The 23,186-nt window shown below is 39.0% G+C and overlaps 1 protein-coding gene across 1 annotated transcript; it reads right to left on the bottom strand.

Moving 5' to 3' along the window:
• Positions 1–4,649: 4,649 nt before the first annotated feature.
• tead3a (TEA domain family member 3 a) lies at positions 4,650–22,653 on the bottom strand. The gene is made up of 13 exons (XM_069659631.1): positions 22,646–22,653; positions 15,973–16,214; positions 10,698–10,762; positions 10,459–10,521; positions 8,442–8,453; positions 7,916–8,026; positions 7,764–7,807; positions 7,607–7,668; positions 7,385–7,518; positions 7,131–7,301; positions 6,806–6,946; positions 6,546–6,698; positions 4,650–6,445 (listed from the first exon to the last, which is right to left on the bottom strand). Exons 1-13 carry the CDS (start codon positions 22,651–22,653, stop codon positions 6,332–6,334), a joined length of 1,320 nt encoding a protein of 439 aa, XP_069515732.1. The 3' UTR covers positions 4,650–6,331.
• Positions 22,654–23,186: the final 533 nt, after the last annotated feature.

Here is a 23,186-nt window from a genome sequence, read left to right on the forward strand (position 1 = left end):
TGCCAGGGAGGATTACAACAAGTTCTTTGAAAGAAAAACATCCAAGGTTAAAAAATAAAAAAAAAGACGAAGAAAGAAATTATTGTTGTGTCATAGAAACATCCTATCTGCTCCCTCCTACCTGTCACTAGAAACACTAAACGTATGAATGAATTTGACTGCATTGTAGGCCAAAGATGAAAAGAATAATACATTTTGAAAGCTAATTACTTCTGTTGAAATGTAACTTGTTACTTGAGTAATTTCAATTCTATGCTACTTAAAACTTATAGTCTAATCTATTGCTTCATTATTGGAGTAAGACTTTACTCATTAAGATTAGATATAAAAAATAGTTAGAAAACTTGCTCCACTTTAACCAACTACAAAATTGAAATGTCACCAACACACTCATGCATTATCAATCCTGTATTATATATTATAACAGTATACCACTCATTGGGCACACTGACAGTTTTTTACACTTTATGAATACTTTGCTATTAAGAATTGTACGTACATGACATTTTTAATGCAGGACTTTTTAGTTAGTATTTTCATGTTACAGTTTTGTTACTTATGTGTTCATTCAACACTGCTACTAAAGTGTGTCCATTTGAATATAACTTATGGTCCACTTTGCTGAGAGAATTATTGTTCATTAATACCTTAAATAACATTAGTATAAAATATATAAATAATTAAGGTTAGTTAATAAGGGGAAAAATTACCAAGTTGTGAGAAATAAATTTGGCCTGTTTATTCTCCTTTTTAAGAGGCTATTCTGCATGATGACTGCTTTGACTTTGAAAGGCATACTAAAGTACTTTGCTTTGCTGATGTCAACGATGGGCTATGAAACTATAACTCGTTATATTTGTACGCTTTGTTGACTTGACCGTGTGATAATTAAGCTGCATTAAAAATACCTCAATCAATGGAATTCAGACCTCATAAATGTTCATTACTTACACATACTATTCCCACTTTGAAATTGCATACCTTAGATCTACTACACATAACCTTTGGCCACATATACAGTGTGATGAAAAGATATGCATGCCTTATCTATTAAGCTGCATTAGCTACTATGCAGTAAACTCTCCTTGGGTCAACTCACCATTTATTACCTGTAATCAACATGGTAACATTTTACATAATTTATTAAAGTTTATTATAGTTATTTTCTTCGCTTATGTAGAGAACATTCAATTACCTCTGTGTTTGATATGTTCTTTTGAAATTAAGCTGCATTGCCTTGATGTTTTACTTTAATCACTCTTACTGTTGAGAACTTACATAGTGCTTTTCTAGTTGTCCGACCACTCAAAGTGCTTTTACACTACATGTCACATTCACCCTTTTACCCTCACATTCGCACACTGATGGCAGAAGCTACTATGCCAATCTCCAATCAGGAGAGATATGCAAATTTGTAGGGAGCATTTTGGGGTTCAGTGTCTTACCCAAGGACACTTCCACATGTGGACTGTAGCAGTCGGGAGTCAAACCTTCCAACTGAGAGACGACCGACGCTGCCACTGAGCCACAGACATAATTCACTTATACATTTTTTGTATTACAAATAGCGTATGGTGAACTGTTTTTCTCCCCCCTAAATCATAACTACTGACCTTAATTTCCATTATAATCACCCAAATATGTGCTTGTACAACTTAAAATAAAACCCCAACTACAACTAATGTGTAATATATGATGTAACATGTACAAACAAAAAAAATGGTCTGTGACAAAAATGGCCCAGTAGAAACTAAAATATTTGTTTGTTTAATTTCAAATTAGGGGGGGGGGGTAAATTGACTTAATTTAATTTTTGAAGGACTAAGATTTTTCAAAAAGAGATATAACAAGTAAAGTGTTCAGAATATTTTTCACTGAAATGTAAAAAAGCTACAGAAAAACCATTAAAGCACTGTAGATCATCATGTCCCTGACAATACACATAATTTAGTATAAGGTACACTTCTCACTTCACCTCTGAGTACGTTAGAGTGGCCTGCTTTTACTACATGATTTCTGTCCAAGCATATTGTAGAAGACAGAGGTGAAACAGGTCACGGTACGGTTCGCATTATTCGGCTCGAGATAGAACAAAGGTTTAAAATGAGAAACAGATGAGCAGAGATGGACGAGGTGAAGAAAAGACAGGGAGAACATAGAGGGGGAAGAAGGAGGAGATATTACGATCTCATGCTCTCTGCATAACCGGATTGTTTTGGCGTAGTTTCAGTAGGTGACACTTTCCCACCACACCCTTTGCTTTAACACTGCCAAGGTAATAAATGAATATCATGTGTGCAATGTACCTGTGAAGTTTGTGCGTTTACGACATTGAAAGTCAGTATTGTTTGACTAGAGATGTTGGCTGAGGGCCAGAATAAAAAGAAAGATATGCAGCGGTTTTTAAGCCCCGTTTAAGCGATCACCACATGAAACAAAACCTCTCTCAGCGTTAGTCTATGACATAATAATTTACTGATTTAAAAAGAGAGACACTCATGAGCAACGTGTTAGCTACGTTAGCTGTGTTTTTGTGCTGCTGTGATGCTGGCAGGGTTTCAGGGTAGGTACCACACCCAGCCTGAGGGGTTTGTGTGTGTCACCGTTTACCACTTGCAATTTTGGCAGCATCGCTTTGGTGAGTTGGGCCTTCGCAGACAGATAAAACTCTGACTAATGTCTGCAAACAGTTGTATAAGTCGCTCTTAACCTTGAGAAAGTTACATTAAAGACATCTGTATGGTGTCACTTTGAAGCGTTGAAGCATTTTCTGCAGTTGTAAGAAAGTATGATAGTAGTAATAGTTCTCTGTGTCTCCAACATGTCAAAACACAAGCAAAAGACAGAGAACATTATAACCACCATAGTGCTTTCATAGAGACAGAAAGCATGTGAAGTCACACCTCAACAAAAGCCCTCTTATCACTGACACTATGCAGTACATGCCTTGGACAGTTGCCAAAACATCACAACATATACTTTTTTTTAAGACTTTGAAAGAGCTTTCAGGTGGATTTACAGGCATACTCATCTGCACTTCTCATGATAATGTGTAGGTACTTCTTCTGAAGGATTAAGGAGGTATGAGAAAGAACATTAAAGTAAAGAGAGAACCCATTTGATGTGATCTAGACTGACGGGCAGAAGTTTTGTTGTTGATTAATGTAGAACCTTTGCCCCACAGAAACAGGACAGTATTGCATATGGTATATGGAGTGCTTCCTATAGTAGATGTTAACATAAAACCTCTGTTTAAACCTGTAGGTTTAATACCAGCATTTGTACGACATTTGAGCGCGTATTATGAATCATAAATAGTAACACATATGTCTGTATACTACTGTATGTGAACTGTGTGACATATTTTTCTTACAATAGTCTATTGTTTGATTTTACGACTACACAGCATTATCTGTGGTCATGTAACTGTGCGGAGACGATGGTATGTGTGTGAGTGACACGTAAATAAAGCACAATGATAGGGTGGCCACATTATATATGGAGTGAAGGTATGTCCTAACATGCGGCATGTCAGAGCTGTTGATATGTCACAGACTCTGAACTCATTCATCCGTAACTTCTGTAAAAATGAGGGGACAGCACCATCTAGCAGGCCAGATGAGAACTGCAACCGATGTGTGCATGAAACAGTGACGCAGGGTGAGATAACACTATATGAATAAAGCTGTCCCAAGTGACTGTAACAATGTAGGAAAAATGGCTGCTGGAGTCGCAGTTCTATACGGCAGAAAGAGGGTAAACTTTTTCACCTTTGGTTCTGTCACGGCACCTCTGCTCGGTCTACTCTGATGTTGATTTTGCGCTCTTTTCTTACTTCTTTTTTATGCCATATGTGTTTTCTATGTGTCAGAGCAACTGTAACGCCCGAATTTCATCCCGGGGATAAATGTATTTCTGATTCTGTGTCCAGGGATGTAGTGGCAGGCTAATCAGGGTGATATCCATATAAGCCAGAGCAGCAGCCATTCTGGGACAGATACCTCTGCGTTGCTCTTTGTTATTACAGCACATTTCCACTCATCCGCAATATACACAACTGACTTTACAGTTTATTCACATCACCTTGCTTTTGTTAGTTTTTACTATTTTTGTTGCAGATGAATTTCTCAATTAGTACACCGTTACGTGTCTCCCGTTTTTGTCTCAGTCCAAGAGCCGAGCGAAGCCAGTACAAAAACCAACGGTTAGGGCTCTCAAAGTGAGGCAGCTTAATTGAATACATTTTTATTTTACATCTGTTATTTTTTCTCTGCAACATATCAAAATGTCTCTTTTAGAAAGTCGTAGTATGACTAGAGCTTTGTATTGTTTAATAGTGGTGCCTAAACGACAAAAATCAAGTCACATCTTATTTGAAAGACTTTGATTTGTTCCCCTACAAAGTCCTTTTTCTAAATAAAGAAATTGCATCTTCTTGTACTGAACTGCTTACAAAAAACTGTTCCTAGATAACTGCTAGGATTTAGATAGGGAAGTCTTGTCTCCTTCACATTCATAACAACTTTTTTACTTGACATAAGCTTTTCAGTTGGTACACGAAAAGGATACTCGAGCTAGGTCTTTAAGGGTTATCTGTGGAAGATGTAAAGATTTGAAGTGTCTCTATAAGGACTCTAAAGGCTACAGGATTCTGCAAACACCATGTGATTTTATTGGTACAGCATAAAGGCACAGATTTAATTCACTGAGCATACTTGACCAAAGGAGTGATGAGGCACAGCCATCCAGAATACATAGACAGGAGAAAAATTAAATCAAAACATTTTAGCTGACCACACAGTGAATATTGTTATTAAAAAACTGAACCAGTCGGCTCTTACTTTCATCACAAAGACGGGTTATTGTCACCTTCTACATGGTTAAAGATAATCCTGCCAGGAGAGGGCGCAATAGAGTCAGACAACTTTACTATAAAAAATACTGGTAGCCATGTGTACCAGAAAGAAACATTACATACAACATAAGGGATAAAAAGAAAGTGTAAGCGGAATAATTCGCTAGTGTTATCAGGCAGAAATCTCCCCCAGTGCACTGTGGGTGACCGTAGTGTGGTCTGTACCATTCATCATTTTGTATACAAAAAAAGATCAAACTGAAACACCCATCATATACGATGCTTAGAGTAACACTTCTAGCTGTGCTTGAAAAATACAAAAAAGATAGTTCATCTTTACAAAAACGAGTCCATTGTCTTGTTTTGGCGTATAAACAGTACCATTACAAGTGTAGTGTACACATCCTATACATCAGTGCTCCTCAGGTTAAGGCTTTACGAGCCAAAGCACATTCTTATCCCAACTCACGTGGAGGTAGAAATACTGCAGCAAGCCCACACGGTCCGAGTGAAAACAGTAGTGTGTCGATGAACAGTAAAGAGAATTCTTTCTTTCACAATGCTGCTGACTCCAGGGTGTAAACTGAATCTGCTTGTGAACCATTTTTGTTTCTAAAAAACAAGTGAGCCGAACTTAAAAACACCTCCTTGAGATTTGATCGAAAGGATCTCCCCCTCCACACTCTGTACCACTGGAATCCTTTAAATGCACCTAAATCGATGGCTCTCTCTAACACTTTAGACTGTGTTTCAAATATAACATGTAGTGCATTACATTCTGGAAAGAGGCGCACGCATACTTTCTGTCATATGATCGTTATGAGTTTTGCTTAAACCAGCGAGAAATCATGAATCCACACGAAGCAGTGATACACCATTATAGGCTCATTCCATTCCAACCTTACAGAGATACTACAAACTGTAGAAGACATAGTTATTGTGGCAGTTACATTAACACTGATTAAATGATTTGTTTGCCAACGTATATTCAAACTCGTCTCACATCAGTCACACCTGTGACGTAAATGCATATGCTTAGAAAAAAATAATAATATTCATTTTTAGTACATCGCAACTACATTCCCACTGTATATGGTTGCAGGTGACACATATCAACTTCATTATATGTATGTTTAGACACTTGCTGGTATTTAATTTTGAGTTTTTTCAGTGAATTAGTTTAGATCTTTATCTTTTAATTAAAAGAAAAGGCCAAAATCTCTAATCTCTCAGAAATATTGATTTGTTCTGAATCTGAATAGATGGATTTCACTTTAGAGTTTTAAGTCATGGGATCAAATACTGATGGAACCGCATACATGCTCAACAATTAACAGGTGTGACTACAGTGTGACTGTTGGTCTGTTAAAACAAGTGTGTGTTTAGGGTAGAAGAGTAGGGATTCTGTGCTGAAAATAGTGTTTATGTACGTATCAAAAAGTCTGTGGAGAGTCTCTACGTGCACGCAACGTGCAGCTAGTCGTTTACTAGTCGATATACGTGGTACTGTGCTCCATGTTCGCTAGTGGACACTTCAAACACAAAGGCGATGCACAGCAGAGTCTCCTGAGTTTCTCTGTTGGACACCACCTAACAAGAGACAGGAAAAACATTGTGAATGTCAGGATTTCAAAATAAAACATCACCAGTCCAGAGATACAGATGTGGGAAATAGCTGAGGTGCGCATACCTGCAGGATGGTGAAGTTCTCCAGTACACTGTTCATCATGTATTTCTCTGGCAGGTGTTTGAGTTTGTGAATGAAGTTGATCATATATTCACACATGGGGGAGCGATTGATGCGGAACACATACTTTCCTCCTTCCATGCGTGCATATTCAGTCTGAATAGGATGAAACCACACATGCACGTCAAAATGTAACTTTATGTTCACATGTTCAAGTATGAAACCTGTTAAAGGAACTATAAAAATAGGTATCATCTTCTCACCTCAACCTTCTCTACCACCTGCTTGCCAAAGGAGCAGACCTTTGTCGAGACACTGATGGTGATATTTTCTGATCCACTGTACTGGCTGCTCACTCCATAGAACACGCCAGAGCCCTCCTCGATGTCGCTGCTCAGGTCCGCCTAGAACAACGACAAAAAGATTGACTGAGCAAGAAAATAGAAGAAGACAGATACCCTAAAGGGCCTACGCCTACGCCATATCTCTTTACCAACGTGATTCAAAAACACATGAGAATAATAGACAATTGATTGCATAGCTAAAATATGTGCCCTTTAAGTGGGAACAGTGTTATTGTGTACTAACCCAGAACTTGACGAGGAAGAAAGCGTTGTGTGGCCCTTTTTCATACAGCTCCTTCAGGCCTCCTTTTTTCTCAGAGAACTTGTCGTAGATCTGCCTCACATCTATGGACTCCAACACTGGGTCGTTGTAGCCCGGGTTTGATGGGCCAATGTGCACGAAAAGGTGTTTATACTGTAGAAAGGAAGGAGGTATTAAAATAGGGTGTAAACAACATTATATACTGTAAGATTGCATTCATGTCAGGATGTCTGTACCATCTCCCGGTCTCTCTGGCTCTCCATAAAAGCAGAGAACTCCAGTAGCCGGAGTTTTGCAGAGGCGATGGTTCTGTCTTGCCATACAGGTGCTGCTATAGCTGCTGGGCGCGGAGGAGGCAGGGGCTCATAACCTGTGAAATGTTTACACCATCAAAACATATATAACATGAAAATAATCATAAATTATTAGTGAAATTTGTAAGTGTGCTTCAGACATACTGATTGGTGCAGGGACAGGGGCTGGTATTGTAGTGTACGGTGGCTGTGCAAAGGGCTTGATGCTGAAAAAGAAAGAGTAGAGACCAAATAATAAGTAAGTTAAGCTTAAAAATAAGACTCAACAACTTTAAACAAACAAATCACTAGTGATACTTACTCCTGAGAATGTCCAGGCTGTCCTGGCATAGGACCGGGCCAAAACTTTACAAAGGGAAAGAAGGGAAACAGAGGAAATAGTATTACTCAGACTTTTACCTAGGGGGTAGAGAAGAACAGATGTGTGTGCATGTCTGTGCGTCTGTGTCTCACTCTGACTGGCGGAGGGAACGCAGTCTGGGGTTTCATTACACTAGCAGACACAATCTGAGCTGATGAGAGGTTGGCTACAGTCTGCAGAGCCTTGTCTTTGGATACCTGGTCCTGAATGACAAAGAGCAAGAAATACACAATGATAATGCCCCATGCTGAAAAATCCAGAGAAAATGTAGGTTAATGTTCCAGAGTCAGCCAACCTCCAGGCCAGTTTAGACAGCAAGCCAGCCAACATATTATACAGTACATCAGCATGATGCAGTAACTAGGAGGGAGGACAGGAAAGAAGGCAAAGCAGATATAGGGGGATGCCAAAGCAGGAGGTGCACCAAGCTAGCAGGCTAGCAGAGCTAACAGGAGCCATCACCAGTACTGAACTAAAGCCACTAAAAACAAAAGAGTAATGAGCAGGATTTTTTCCAGTCTGGCAGTAGATCTGCATCGTGGACTAGCAGTAATGTGATGCCAACCACAAAGCACAAAGCCTGAAGCAGAAAACTGTAGTTGTATAACCAAAACTTACCAAGTTCATGGCCTATGGCAGAGAAGACACATTATTAATTACCTTTAATACATGGAAATTAAAGGCAGGTCATAAATACACTGTAAGGCAATGAGGGAAAACACCTGTCTCACTCTTTGAACGCACCCTGAACCTTCCTTATCAAACACACTCACGCTAAGCTAAGAAAAACAAACATTATAAGTTACATCTTATTAATCCGTTAGACGTTTATACAAGGAAAATCTGAGTTACAATGTCCACATGTGGTTTAAAGCAGCAACTTCAATCCCCTTCTGATGTTAAATTATGTCACAAAGAACCTTTATTACAGAGCAAGTTAAAACCACATGAGAACGGCTTTAACAGAAGAGATATAGAGGACTGAGGGGAAAATGTCGTAGAACAAGAACGTGGAGATCAGAAATGATATAAAAAGAGAAAACTGAAATTTGTCACATGTGCACATGAACAAGGGGTACATTAAATACGCCCTGTATGTCTGTGTGTTTGCAGGCATTTATGTAAATTACTACAGCCATGCACATGCTTAGGTCAAACATACAACTACTGAGTCTCATGCAATTATCTGTCCAAAGCCACAAGCCTCCTGAGACTTTTGGACATGTTAACAATGCATGCATGCCAAAATTAGTTCCACAAGGTTCGGTGCTGGAACCACTTCCATTCACATTATATATGCTTCCTACATAAGTAATATATTTAGAAAACACTCCAATGATGCATATGAATGAAGCCATATGAAAGCAATCAGTTGACTGTACTCCATGTTATTTCACTTTGCCCGTAACACCATAAAAACGCTGATGATATAGCTCCCCTAGGTGGCATAACCCTGGCCTGCAGCACAACCATAAGGAGTTATCTTTTATTATTATGTGACCAACTTCTACATAAAACAATTTATTTTGTTTACCAAGCTAACATTGTGAAAAAAAGACAAGGAACATCCTGTCTCAAAAAGATGCAGAAAAACTACTCCAGGCAATTGTTACTTCAAAACTAGTTTATTGCAATTCCTTATTACTAGGCTTCCCTAATAAGTGCCTAAAGACTCTCCGGTGCGTCCATAAAGCTGCTGTGCATGTCCTGACAAGAACTAGGAAATGGGATCATATTTTCCAATATTACCTTCTCCTCATTTGCTACTACTTAAAAACTAGAACAGAATTTGAAGAATTTCTTTCTTGCCTTCAAAACTCTTAATGGTCAGGCACCATCCGATTAAAGAGCTCACAGTGCCCTACTGCCCCACTAGGACATTATGCTTCCAGAACGCAGGCCTGCTTGTTGTACCTATAGTCTTATGGGACGCAGAGCATTATTTATCAGGACCCTCTTCTGTAGAACCATCTACCAGTTTGGGTCTGGGAGGCAGACAACCTGTCTTTAAAGAGTAGGCCTAGAAATCTTTTAATAAAGCTTATAGTATAATATAGTCATGCTTGCCTTTGCTGTTAGTTAAGCTGCTATAGGCTTAGACTCTGCTATAAGCTCCTCTCTCTCCATCTGTATGTATTCAGTCCTATAATTGCATGTTACTAACTTTTTCCTGTCTACAGTGAAAACACTAAACCAGCCATAGTTAACTATTTACAAGTGTCTAGTTGTCTCCACAAGCCCCTGTAGCAAACACTTTAGCTATGAGGAGGTACATGTGAACTATGGTAGTACCCACAATGTAGATATGGAGCATCTACTTGCATAAACAGTTAGCCCCCCCAACAGCCAGTATAAATCAGCCATAAGCTCTTATAAAAAATAATTGAATGTGTTAAGTTTGATTTGGGCCACATGCAGAGCGAAGCAGCTAGCATGGTAAAGTCAGTAAGCATGTGTACCTTGAGCTTAGACTGAATTTCACGCGACTTTCTCTTGGCCAAGACTTGCAGGTGACTAGAGACCTGACGAAAGACAGGATGAAGGACAGAGGATGGGAGGAAAAGGGAAAAGGAAAGGAAAAGAAGAGGGGATGTGACTACAGAGAGAGGGGAGAGTCGATTCAGCAGGAACCCACCTTGATGCTCGTCTGGTATTCTCGTACCCTCTTACGTGCCAGAACCTGAATGTGACTAGACACCTACGGGGGCCAGAGTTACCCCCATGAAAAAAACACACATTCACACGATGATGTTGCAATTTTATAAGCATAGTCCCAGAATGATCACTTTTAGAAGACGAATAGGTAAAGAAAAATACATAAGCTGCTCCTAGAAAATCCTATACACTGCAGTCTTTAATAACATTGGTGCATACCTGTTTGCGCGTGCGCGTCTTCCCTGTTCGTAGCTTGATGTAACGAGCTATCAGCTCATTTCGACCTAAAAATGAGGAAAAAAACAGACATAAGTTGGCCGTGAAGAGGGTAAATATAAACAAAAAGGACAAGGACTGTTAAAATGAATGATGCTCGAAGTGAATCAAATAAATGTCACAGTCCTTGCCTTAGCTTTTGACTGTAGTACGTTCACTGAAACCCATTAAACTAAGGGAAACAATGACAGAAGTGGCTGATCTAATAAAATAACACCAGGTCATAACACACCTGGCTGGATCATGAGTACTTCATGCTTTCAGCATAGTGCTCACAGTGGCCTTGAGGATCTCACCTGGTCAAATGTGTGCATGTTTAGGTTGAGTTTAAGCCATGGTGTAAGCAAAAGATGAAGATAGGTGGGGATACATTTTCAATTCCCAGAATGCATTTGACGTCAAGGCAGCATGATATGAAAGTTTAATGTGACTGCACTCAGTGGAGAAGATGATGAGGCTCTAATGAGTACTGCATGACTACTGCATCCCTTCACACACACAATTATCTTGATTGCCTAGCTTTGTTTCTGTGACTGAATGATATTCTCATTAAGGAAAGCGTGTGTTAATTCAGAGTCAGATTCGGGCTTGTTTAATGGTAGAGTTACAAAATGGTTTTTGTTTAGTTCACAGACTTTCAAAGTGTGGTGACTTCAGACTGCTTGGTCAGCTCTTTCTTTCTCCGGCTCCCCCAGCTCCAACCACACCTGATGATCTGCTCATTCGTAATCCAAACACGTGAGCAACATTATTTATTTCTCTGCTGCAGATGTCAGACTCAGAAAGAGACTAAAGATAAAAGGTGACCAAATAAAATCTGACAGACTGATTCCGTGGCTGTCACAAATTAATCATTTATATACATGTGCTAACATCATCATCATCATCACCATCACCGACTTTCTTTCTGGGAAGTGGTGCGACGCTGCAGAAACGTAGGTCACATCAGGCTGAGTCACATCAGCTCTTTGGATTTACCAGAACACAGAATTCCCCAAAATCAGCAGAAGGGGCTGACTCAGACCCAGCAGTCTGCTCCAATTCCCCAAACAGGACACATGTGCATTCCTATGAACTAACACTACTGCGCATAGAGCCAAATGCTTTTTCCTTAGAAGTAAACCCATACCTTTGTGTGTGTGTGTGTGTTTTGCACCTTGACACAAGAACACTTAAACTTCTGTGAGACTTTTCGTCACAAAAGACAGATAATGAGAGATAGACATATAGAGTTAAAGAGTGACATAATCAGCAAGGCTACTTGCAAATCAGGCATATTTCACGTAAGACCAGTTAAGGTTGACCTCAGAATCAGAATCAGAACCAGAAATACTGTATTAATCCCTGGTGGGAAAATCTAGCTCCTTGCATCATGTTGGCAGATTTCACAATCTGATTGAGCCTCTTTAACCATGATTGAGTTATCTGCAACCATCCAAGAGAAAATTCAGCCACATGCCTAAAAAGATTAAACTTATTAAGTATTTCTCATTGTTCTAAAAGATACAATTTGGACTTGAGGGAACTTTTAATCTTATATGCAAACTTCAAAGCTTCGTATTGACTCTGTTTACACCGAAAACGGCTGTTTTAAGTTTTAGAGCTCAAGTTAGGAAGAGTAGAGACAAGTAGATCCTTGATACTGTATCGGTCATGGTGAAAAATATGTTAGTTAAAGCAACATAAAGAATTCTGTATGACTTTATTATTTCGCTTCGATTACAACCAAAGTCAAATTATTTAATCCCCTTTTCTACTTAATTATATACAATATAATATAAAAAATGTAATAAATATGTTGTATGTACAAATTTAAGGGGTTAATTCAGGGTTTAAATACATTTTTTTTGGCAGAAACACATATCCGTCATTAAAATGAAAGGATATTTAAATCACAGAATTCACAATATGGAGGTGTGGAATAAACCCTTTACTCTAGTTGGATCGTCCCGCTCTTAGTATAAATGTTATTGGATCACATGGGAACTACTCTTACATACTTGCACACCTTGCCATAAGTAGCTGTAAACTGCTTAATAATCTCCAGAACACAGATCAAGGGCATTAAGTGCAATTCATTAGGTTTGATAAATGCAGGCCCCAAAAAATAGAGTCATTTAAAAAAGCTGCATCGAGAACAACTAATATGACGGTCCTGAACCTTCCAGTAAAGACTGCGTCATTACATTTTCCTGCAGTTTTCATCTTTTAAGGTGTTTCTATCTACATAAGATGTAAAACATTATTGCATGTTCCCCTCCCCCCTACATGTTTGTATAAAGGACAAAACCTTTGCCCCCTTTAAAACAAAATGCTGTAAAATACAACTTCCCACGCATATTTATTCAAAAATCCCCAACGTGTAAAAACAACAACTGTCTGACAGTCTCAAAAAGTCGTACCTATTACCAACATGATTCTAAAATATCATCATTAAAACAAGCAGGCTCTGTTTTATCTGCGTCACCCTGTGAGTGCAGGAGCAAGTGATCTGTCTGCTGATCATCCTTTTTTGGGAGTACATGCCCTGACACCGTAATCCAGTGTGACATCATGGTAGTAACATATGACTGAGAGCGAAGGCAGCACAGAGACTGGAGCTCAATTACGGCTGGCCTAGTTTAGCAGGAGGGGGTAAATATTCACATGCATTGGGGTAGAAGTAGATTTGGGGAGTTTCGCATTTGAGGGGCTTTCGGATGGTAAAATTCCTTTATCAGTTAAATGTTATCTTTTTCTGCTCTTAGCAGCAATGCTGGGTAGTAAATTATCTGAACCCGACTGTTCAAGTTCAGCGGAACTCACTAAATGATTGTAACTGTTTGACTTTGATATGCAAAGTCATCCACAGGAGCTGCTGTCTGACATGAACTGTGATCCATAAATGCACTTCCAATTTTACCAGTTGACTTCATATTTATATATATATATTAAAAAAAAGCTCTTAAAGACACACTAACAATGTGTCAATTTCAAGTGAAAACAGACGAATTCACATTATTTATAAAGTAACATTGTATATGATAAATAATGTAAGGAAAATATCACATATGACATGAAAAAAGCTGGCACGCTCAACTCAAAAACTACAAAAGGATTATCGGTGCCGACTCGAAGATATCACAGTCAGCACAAAAGTCGTCAGCACTCGCAATAAAGTCTTTTAATGCATAAACAGCAGCTGAATGAAACCAAATATCACATATAACCAGCTATGCAAAAAGGTTTCTCATTGAACTGTTTTATGCGGCAGTGACTCAAGATTTCGGATGGTTTCAAAATGAGTGAGCAGTGGGTAAATGTGTGTCCGAGTAGTCTGTTTTGTGTCAGTGTAGCATTCAAACTGTTTTTCAATATCAGGGTAATTCCCCTCCTAACTGCCTGAGACAGGGGGGATTTTTAGACTTCGGGGGGGACAGTATTTATGAGTTTTACTTGGCCCAATTTTTTACTTCCGATTGTATTTCTTGCTCTCCTCTAAGTTGGTATCATAAGTGATCTGAAATATAACATCACACCTTTACAGTTATTATTATTATTATTAGTAGTAGGAGGAGAATTTGTATTGTATTATAATATATAGCAATATTAAGTTTAAGGCTAATTAAGTCCATGCACAATGCAAACCACATCTTGAAGAGCTCATCGCCAGATTTAGCAGGATGAGAACAATAAATAAACTAAAATGGACACTTCCAAGCACTCTGTGTTTAGGAAGTGGCTAATAGCTATCACTAACTTGATGCCTCCTCAGTCCCACAGCAAACGATGAAGTCATATCTCTTGTTCTTAATGTAGCCTAATGTTTGTGCTGCTCTTCATTATGTGGCACATCCAGACGGTCTGTCCTGCATGCAACTTTGTTAACTTAGTGACTAATGGGAGCATTATGAAACATGAAAAATGAATGCAGGAATCTTAGACTCTAGACTTGCAGGAAACTAACATGTTGTGCGAAATACCCGCATTCTGGCCCCGTTCCAAATGTGTGAGTGTTTACTCCAATGAGACTTTTGTTGTTTAACGAGAAGGAAGTAGGGGTGGTCGACACAGTGCGCACACACTTCCCACAAAAGGCTGTAATGTTGAAACAACCTTTTCCTCCCTGTTACACGGGATCACATATCCCGTTTCCCTCACAACACACTCTTGCACATGCACGACACAGGCTGCCGCAGGCGGGAATGCCAACCTAGTCAGAAAAAAACAAAAAATGCTGGGAATGTTGGACGAGAGCCAAGGCCTTCAATAAGGTAGATAGAAATGGTCAACAAACATCAAGTGCTACTCGCAGGCTGCATCCTGAACGGATTCTAAAAAAGGGCTAAACAACAAGTACCATGCAGTCCCAAAGACTTATATGAAGTAGTTTAAGTAATTAAATAATAACTCCATATGTTTACCTCAACATGACCTGAAATATCAACCTGCTTATCCTTTGACCCCATCAATACCGGCTGCCCTTTGACCTCAGAGTAAAATAGCTCTCTCCCAAAATACTTGCAGGCAGATCAGCTGGGCACAAACTGAGAGGTCTTTACAAGACCACCCAATATCCCTCTAGGTGCTAAAGTTTCCTTGCAGGCAAGGACTTAACTTGACATACAAAGCCCTATAAAGTGTTAAACAAGTACAAGTGAAAAAAATAATCTGAGCCTTTAATCTATACTTGTAAATAAAAGGGAAAACAAAGATGCAATTTAAATCACCTCTTGTTGTTTTGCGGTGCTATGTTAATTAAAACTTTGCTGTGCTTATGGAGACAATGTTTGTTTACACTGGAATGGGGCTTTGCATACTGTAGATAACCTCTAATGACAATGCTGCAAAGATTCTAATTTGAGAGTAAGCCAAGAACTGTAAAAACCACATGCAGTACAGCAGGTCTTTCCCACGAGCTGAATGCTTTCACCTCGATATAATTGCCTCAGATAGAGTAAGGTGGACTGCTTCTCCTCTGACTCTCCTGTACTATCTGTGAAGTTTCAAAGCTTTGTCCTGCAGACTGCCACAATCTGCACAGTAACCTTGTTAAAACCTTGTTATTATAACTAAAAATGAATGTCCTAGTTGGAAAAAGGGCCTTAAAACATAGTGAAAAAGTCAAGTTTGTGGCACACAAAGTTTTGTCATTTAATTTGGTTTAAAAGGAAAAAACTGAAGGACGGAAAATGTGGACAGGATGGCTGTATGACAATCATAATGTGCTCTTCCTCACCATACATCTTCCCCTCATCTGAAAGTATGATCTTCCTCCTGCCGCAGGGGGGGTAGATGGCCAGAGCTTCCTGAAAGCTCTGCTCGATGTCCGGACTCCACACTCCCTCAGGGTCGCCGTCCAATCCACGGTCCGCCCCGTCTGCCAGTCCTTCTCCATCGCCACTATCCTCCTGCGCCCCGTCAGGGCTGCCACGGCAACTCCACTCCGACGCAATGATGACGGCTCCGACAACAACACACCTAGAAGATACATACAGGACAAGACATTTTTATAAAATCACAACTTCCTGTCCTCTTGGTTACTGTTGCTAGAGCCGTCAATATTTCAGCATGTCGGTTTCGTACACCGTGCAAGTACAATAATAACAGTGGCAGATTTAGCTTAAACCCTAGAGGCCCCAAAAATAGGACTGCATGCAACAACAAGCCATGTACTCTACATTTGTCACATTTAAGACTTCCTTTCATTGGCTATTATTACTTAGTAGTATTTAAAATAATTTATCAAAAAGGTAAAATGCACTATAAGCAGCAACAAAAACAGAAGTCCCAGGTTCAAAGTCAGGTTTTCTTCCACATTAAAAAAGCATCACATCAAAATATGTACTGCAATTTTGAGGCAGTGGGCGGTATTTGTTTTGATAGCTAATGAATTTAGACAAAAGGGCACCACAATCAGCGATGTTTAAGATTTTAATGCAGCCGTCTTCTGGATGTTTTGAAAACACAGAACTGGTTTAAATCATCTATAAAGCAACATATACAAACCCTAAAATGTATAGTCTATGTGAAGGTAAAAGAAACAAACAACCAGGGCCTAAAATTGTGTTAAAAGGGGGGAAATCCTCCCCATAAGGCTTCACAAAGGGGGGATTTTTACACCTACGAGGGGATAGTTATTGTAGATTTAACTATGGGATTTTACTGTCATAACTTTACCTCAAATTTCATTCTTCGCTCTCCTTCAAACACCATCAAAGACTGTCTGAACTATAACGTATGTGTAACATAAAGTTACTGCGCCATTTCTGAGACAGTAATACTTGTCTTTTGACTGCTCCACCTCAGTAATGTTACATTACTGAGCATTATTATTATACCAATAATACTAGTAGTAGTATAAGAATTTATAGTGGATTATATCATATGAATACCAATAAGTATTGGGCTAATATAAGTCCTTGCCCAATTCAAACCACATCTTGAAACAAAATTTGTCAGTTGGCAAGGATAGAAGCAAATCAAACACACCCTTCCCAGCAGTCTGTGTGTTAAGGAAGAGGCTAGTAAATTAGCTAGCGAATCAAAATTCAGAGTTACTGTACTGAGCTAACTCTAGCATGAATATGTTAGCATTAGCTTGCATTAGTGTTAGCTCATTACAGTCTCTCAGCAGCTGTTACAGAAAAGTTTTAGAGCGATAGCAGTGTTAAATCCAGCTCCCATTAGGAAACAGGTCAGTTCTGGTCACAAACACACTGCGAATAGACATTTATAAATTGCCTTTCTGTTGTGATGACCAAATGTAGCTCACTAGATATGTTTTATTAATACAGAAGACATTGGTCTGTTCTCAGACAGTTGCTTCCCTCGTATACCTGGTCAAATTAATCAGAAATATATGCTACATTTTTGGAGAAAGAAAGAGTGAGCTGGTGTGAAATCCAGACTCCAGACCTCTAAAGTCTCTACTTCAGATCAGCGTCTCCAGATGGTCTGTGCTGTACACAAATGGGAAAACGTTGGCTGCGCTACATACAAGGACATTAACACAACATTACAGTAAATGTGTGCATGGATCTGCGAAAATAAATATTTAATGCTCGACAGCTGTAATCCCAGGCTGAAATTCAGGTCCTGAAAGGCAATTTTTTTGGTGATAGAAATATTCTGTGTTGTACAGAAACCTGGGAATAGAAACCCATTTTGTTTCTTACATTTTTAAACATTAAATTACGACAATTTTAAATTTGCTCGGGTATTAAACATGTTCCTTTCATTTGAAGAACAAGATTTGTACATCACAATGTTCCTGCAGCACTAAAGTACTTCATTATCCTGCTTTTTAGTCACATATTTTACTATTTAAAAAAAAAGCTGCTTCTGTGATTTGGATTTAGTATTTGGCAATATTTTACAGTGTTTCCATGCAGCCCTAACTCAATTCACTGTCTAAAATTGTGATATAAAATGGAGTTAAAAAGATTTGCCAAGTAACGCATTATTTCATCTATTGATTAGCTAACTGATAACTAAGAGTTTCTAGCTTCTTGATTGGGATGTTTGGCTGTTTGAAAATTTGTAAGCGAATTTAACTAATGAGTCCCAAAGACAAGCATGTCAAGAAATCACACACATTTGAAAGGAAGGGCAGGATCTCAAGATTAACTCTGCGGCGTCCAAAATGGTGACAGATTTCTTAAACTTAAAGTGTCTTCACACGTCATCAAGAGTGAGATCAGACTCATGTGAAGTCGGTTACGGTTTCCCCTGTACAGGGTGTATTAATAGCCCATATATTCTGGGTTAAAGACCTGACAAGAAATATGTCAAAACATTAAGAGCTTGTAAATTTATAACTAATCAAGGTCACTGAAGGCACGACCAGCTGGTATTGCTGTTTAGGTTACACCAGTGGAAGGAAAGATGATTAAAGACTAGATGGCCATAGTCAGTAATAGCAAGATGTTAGTCATTTCCCTTAATTAATAATCCATGAGAAACTAGTTAAAAGGCTGTTTTTGAGCCATATGAAGTTCCCTGAAGTCTGCCGTTTTGCCTGCATGAGGAAATTACAAATTCTTTTGTTATTGTTGAGGATGCTCCAAGTCTCCTCAAACACAGGCACACATATGCAACATGAATGCTGCCTGGTGTGTAATGTTTTCCAGAGTGTGGCTAACATAGCCCGGCCACAGAGAAACCACAGAGGCTCAGTGTGGTCGCAGAGCTTCCCCTGCTGTGGTGGGCTTATTGGACACACTCTGCACAGGGCCTTCCCACTTTCAATCTCTGCTGACGGGACTCTGCTGTTGCCATAGAGATCAGACAGGCCCTGGTGAGATAATTAGGAAAGAGCAAAGCCTAAAGGAAGATTGTGATATTCAAAGGCAGGAGATGTGACAGGCATCAAAGTTCAACTATGTCAGAAGTAATCTACTGGGAAGATGTTCATTCATTGTCCTGACTGGACATGATTAACCCTTCATGTTCTGTTGTAGGACCCCCTTGGCCTTATTAACAGTTAAATAAACAGTTACTACTCGTCACCTTGCACTTTTCTGTAATAGATTTATGAGAATCAGTCATGATATTTTGAGTTAATCATCTCAGGGGTTTAATAGAGTTAAACCTAAGTCATACCACTATATAATATTGGTTTTGAACCTGGGGGTTAATTTAAGGGTTCACTACATGACTAAAGAATATGTATTATCTTGCCGTTCAGACCGAATAAAGTGAATAAACCTGCTTTATGCAGGGTTAACACAACCATTCTTCACTGCAACGCTTGGACGAACTGCAAAAGCTAGTTAGCATCTATGAGCCAGGATATAAAGCCAATTGAATCCCTCACTAGAATCTGGGGACCTGAAACTGAAATGGTAATACACTGTGAGATGGCTATTAATTTAACAATACATTTATTATGGAGGTTTTAAAATCAGCTGCATCCTGTTGAAAGTGTTGATATTTTACCAACACAAACATGACAACGGAATATATCTGAAACATGTTTCAATTTAATGCTATCCAGGACAACAGAAACTACACTTAATATGGCCTTTATAATAAGTTGATTATCCCCACTTAATAAGTTTGAACAAAAACTGAACATTTCCTTCTTCATAAATCACTTATCAATGTGTACCAAAATAAGTATTGTTCAAGATTACTTCTGACTATGGCTCAGATTTGGGAAATCATGGTTCTAAGATATCGCAGCCACAGCTTTGCCAGTTGCCAAAGTAGTGATAATGCAAAGTTGGCCCATTAAACACTGAGGGTATATGTAGCCCTTTGAGTTTCAATATAGCTCCCAGAGACCTTAAGGTCAGGTGTTTAGAGCAGTGGGGAGCCAGTAAAGTATTGGGCTAAATAAAGCTATGAGCTCAGCAAACACATGCACATTACAGACTGCCTTCGTCTTCAATAGGAAGAGCAGTGACTTCATGATTGTCAAACATAGATTTCATCATTGTACTTCCCATTCCCACTTCACCTCACTACTACTAGTAACACAACTACTACTTGGGGGATTTTGTTGTATGAGCTTCATGTGAACCTTCAAAATGTCACATATTTTTCAATTTAGAAAAAGCAGTCAGAATAGTAGTGCTGGAGACTAAACAAAGGTGTTATCTGTCCTCTGACTTCTGTTCAACCAGTAAGACCAGTCTCACACGTTGGTGACACTTTCACAGTAACAAGAAATGAATTCCATCCGCGAGCGTGGAACGTTAGAGGGAAAACTGAAATCACGTTCCACGGTTAGAAGCAGTTTAGCCAACTGTGAGATAGCAAAATCTGTGTTTGAGCCAAAGTTGGAAAAACTAACATGTAACTGTACTGTGAGGTTGTTAAAACACTGCACAACAACTTTTAAGCTTAAGAAGTACCCTTATTTTCTGTATTTCAGTAGGTTAATTACAGACGAGCCACTGATAACACTCACTAGCTGGCATGCTAGTTGGTTAGCATGCGGGCTAATAATACCCCAACAAACTCCAAACTAAGACCGAGACACGACCAAAAAGTCATTGTAAGTACAGCACAGAGGCAGAGTAAATAAAAGAGGAACCCCCTGCTACACAAACAAGGCTCTGAATCAGCAAAGCAGCAGCGGGAAAATGCGAAATATGTCAAATATCCCAAAACTTCCAGCACACACGAAGCGAAGCAGCTGCAGCAGCATAAAAGTTGCTGCACACAACAAAGAAGTATCTGAGAGAGCACTCACCTTACAATGGCTCTCCTGCTCCACTCCTACAGGCACACTCTCCTCTCGTTGTACTTTGGTTTCTTCGGCGGATTTACTTTCTGAATGGCGAGTATATTCTCGGGTAAAATAATAGTGTTTGACAGAAAAAAAGGCGGAATGCCAAGTATGAGTTTGGTATGAAACCAACGCGCGGAGGAAAACGCACAGAGGCGTGGCGTCGAAACACGCGCACACGCAAAAGTTTTGTGGGTCCCAATGCAAACTCCTCCCCCCGACATCAGACTCCTTGGTCGGGAGAAAACAGGGAAAGGGAACAGTGGGAGAGATTATGTTAATACTCTATTTCCCAAAATATAGCCTAGATGATTTGTCTTTGGGGTGGTTTCTGCTCCTGTTGAAGTGTTTTTAATTAAGTCGTTCATTACAAATTGTACAAAAGTTATAGTAACATCAGCAAAATGTAGGCTATGTGACTGATACTAGCCTATTATATTACTGCATATAACAACTTAAAGTTGTAATTTGTAAATGTGTTGCCAGTTTAAGGTCCTTTACAAAACACTGACTGGGTAGTTAAACAGTAAACAACATCGTTTTCTGTATTTTCAATGGCTACAAGCCAAAACCATCAGAGGCCACTGGTGAATCAAACATAACCAACTGTTAACTATATTTATTGACATTTTGGAAATTTGCAGAAACTAAAGCTGCTTTTCTAATCCAGTCAAGTGTGCAACTGTTCAACAACTGCTTCCACTGTGTTAACATGTTTGTGTGAATTAAACTGCAAAAAGTTTTCAATGTGCAACAATATCAGCTTATATATTAAAGGTCTTATAGGGTGGGGTTGGGATGCTGCTATTTGTGGGAGTTATCTTGCTTCATTTCCTCATCTTGAGTCTCTGTCTTCAACAAGGGTCAATATCAATCGTAAAGATTTTCTTTAATTGGATTTTAGTGTCTTAGATTTTAATGGACATAGCGATGTGTGGCTATATAACTGTTTACATCTTACTAGACTCATGTTTTTATTCATTATAATGCAGCCATCTAGATTTAGTAATAGTAAATCAGGTAAACGTGCATGTTTGCAGTATTCTGGAGACATCCATGTGTGCACACACTCACACATAAACACTTTTATCTAATATCTTTTTACAAAACACAACAAATGCCCCATTAAGATTTAATACAAATATGAAAAAATCCCTGTAAAATAACAAATCCCATTGATCTATTCTTAGTCAACAAGTATTTGATTTGCACAGTACGCACACCAGGCCTGGATAAGCTGTAACTTAAGACATTAACTTTCCTTCTTTGCAGGACCAGTATCATCCAAGAGGCCTGTGCAGCTGACATTTGTCTCTTTATTTTATTAAATATACAAATAATAACATCAGGGCCCATAATAGGCTGCCTGAGCCTCTGGTGTATAAATTACACGTGTGTTTATATTGTCTGCTGTTTACAAGTGACTGTATACAGAGGGAGGTATTTAACAGTAAACTATAGTTAGAGTACTTTATGATAATTATTTTAATAGTAAAAGTATTTCCTATAGTATTTATATATACACTTGTTCACATAAGAAGCTACATCTACTGTTGAAGTTTATTTACTGAGTTATTGAGGAAGTCCCCTATTATAATGGCTGTCAAAGCGGATCAGGGATCCAAACAGGCTTGGGTCAGCTCTGGTTAATGATTTACATCACCTACAGTCTTACCCTTCCATGCTGACAAGGTGAGAGTAATTGGAGGAAAAGGCTCTGCTTATACAGCTGACACATTACTAACAGTGATTCTATTGTAAAGGAGATGTAATGGCCTCTGAAGGAAATGTCACAAGACTGACAAAGAGACTTAAACCCTCTTATTCTCAACAGGCCCCTCAACTGCTCACAATAAGCTGCTGTTTAGTGGTACAGATTAAAGGCTGACATCTTAACTACAATCCTATAGGACTTCTAGTTACACCTGTATTCAACAACTGGGGTCATATCAGTACTGATCAGTGAGGTTTATTGCAAAACATTTCAACTTCATCACTTCTATATTTTGAGACCTGCTTGCCCTATCTGGAGCTCCTTGGGTTCTTTAACACCATAAATCTATTTAATAAAATGTGATCAGGTGCTGTATAAAAGTAACAAAACAAGACGATCAATGACAAAAGTCATAGGATTAGCTGGAATTGGAAGAAGAGCAGAACCAGGCAGCATGGGGAAAAACATTCCCTTGACATCCTGAGGCTGGTGCTGTCCCTAC

Source organism: Semicossyphus pulcher, unplaced genomic scaffold, assembly GCF_022749685.1.
Source record: "Semicossyphus pulcher isolate SPU_LCO1_2020_fin unplaced genomic scaffold, fSemPul1.0.p SCAF_13, whole genome shotgun sequence".
Lineage (NCBI taxonomy): Eukaryota > Metazoa > Chordata > Actinopteri > Labriformes > Labridae > Semicossyphus > Semicossyphus pulcher.

Excerpts from the sequence above, each read along its gene's own strand:
- tead3a (XM_069659631.1), bottom strand. Across the intron at positions 7,519-7,606 it reads CCCTGTCCCTGCACCAATCA|GTTATGAGCCCCTGCCTCCT; the intron begins GTATGTCTGAAG and ends AACATTTCACAG. Across the intron at positions 6,947-7,130 it reads TCTTCCTCGTCAAGTTCTGG|GCGGACCTGAGCAGCGACAT; the intron begins GTTAGTACACAA and ends TCGTTGTTCTAG.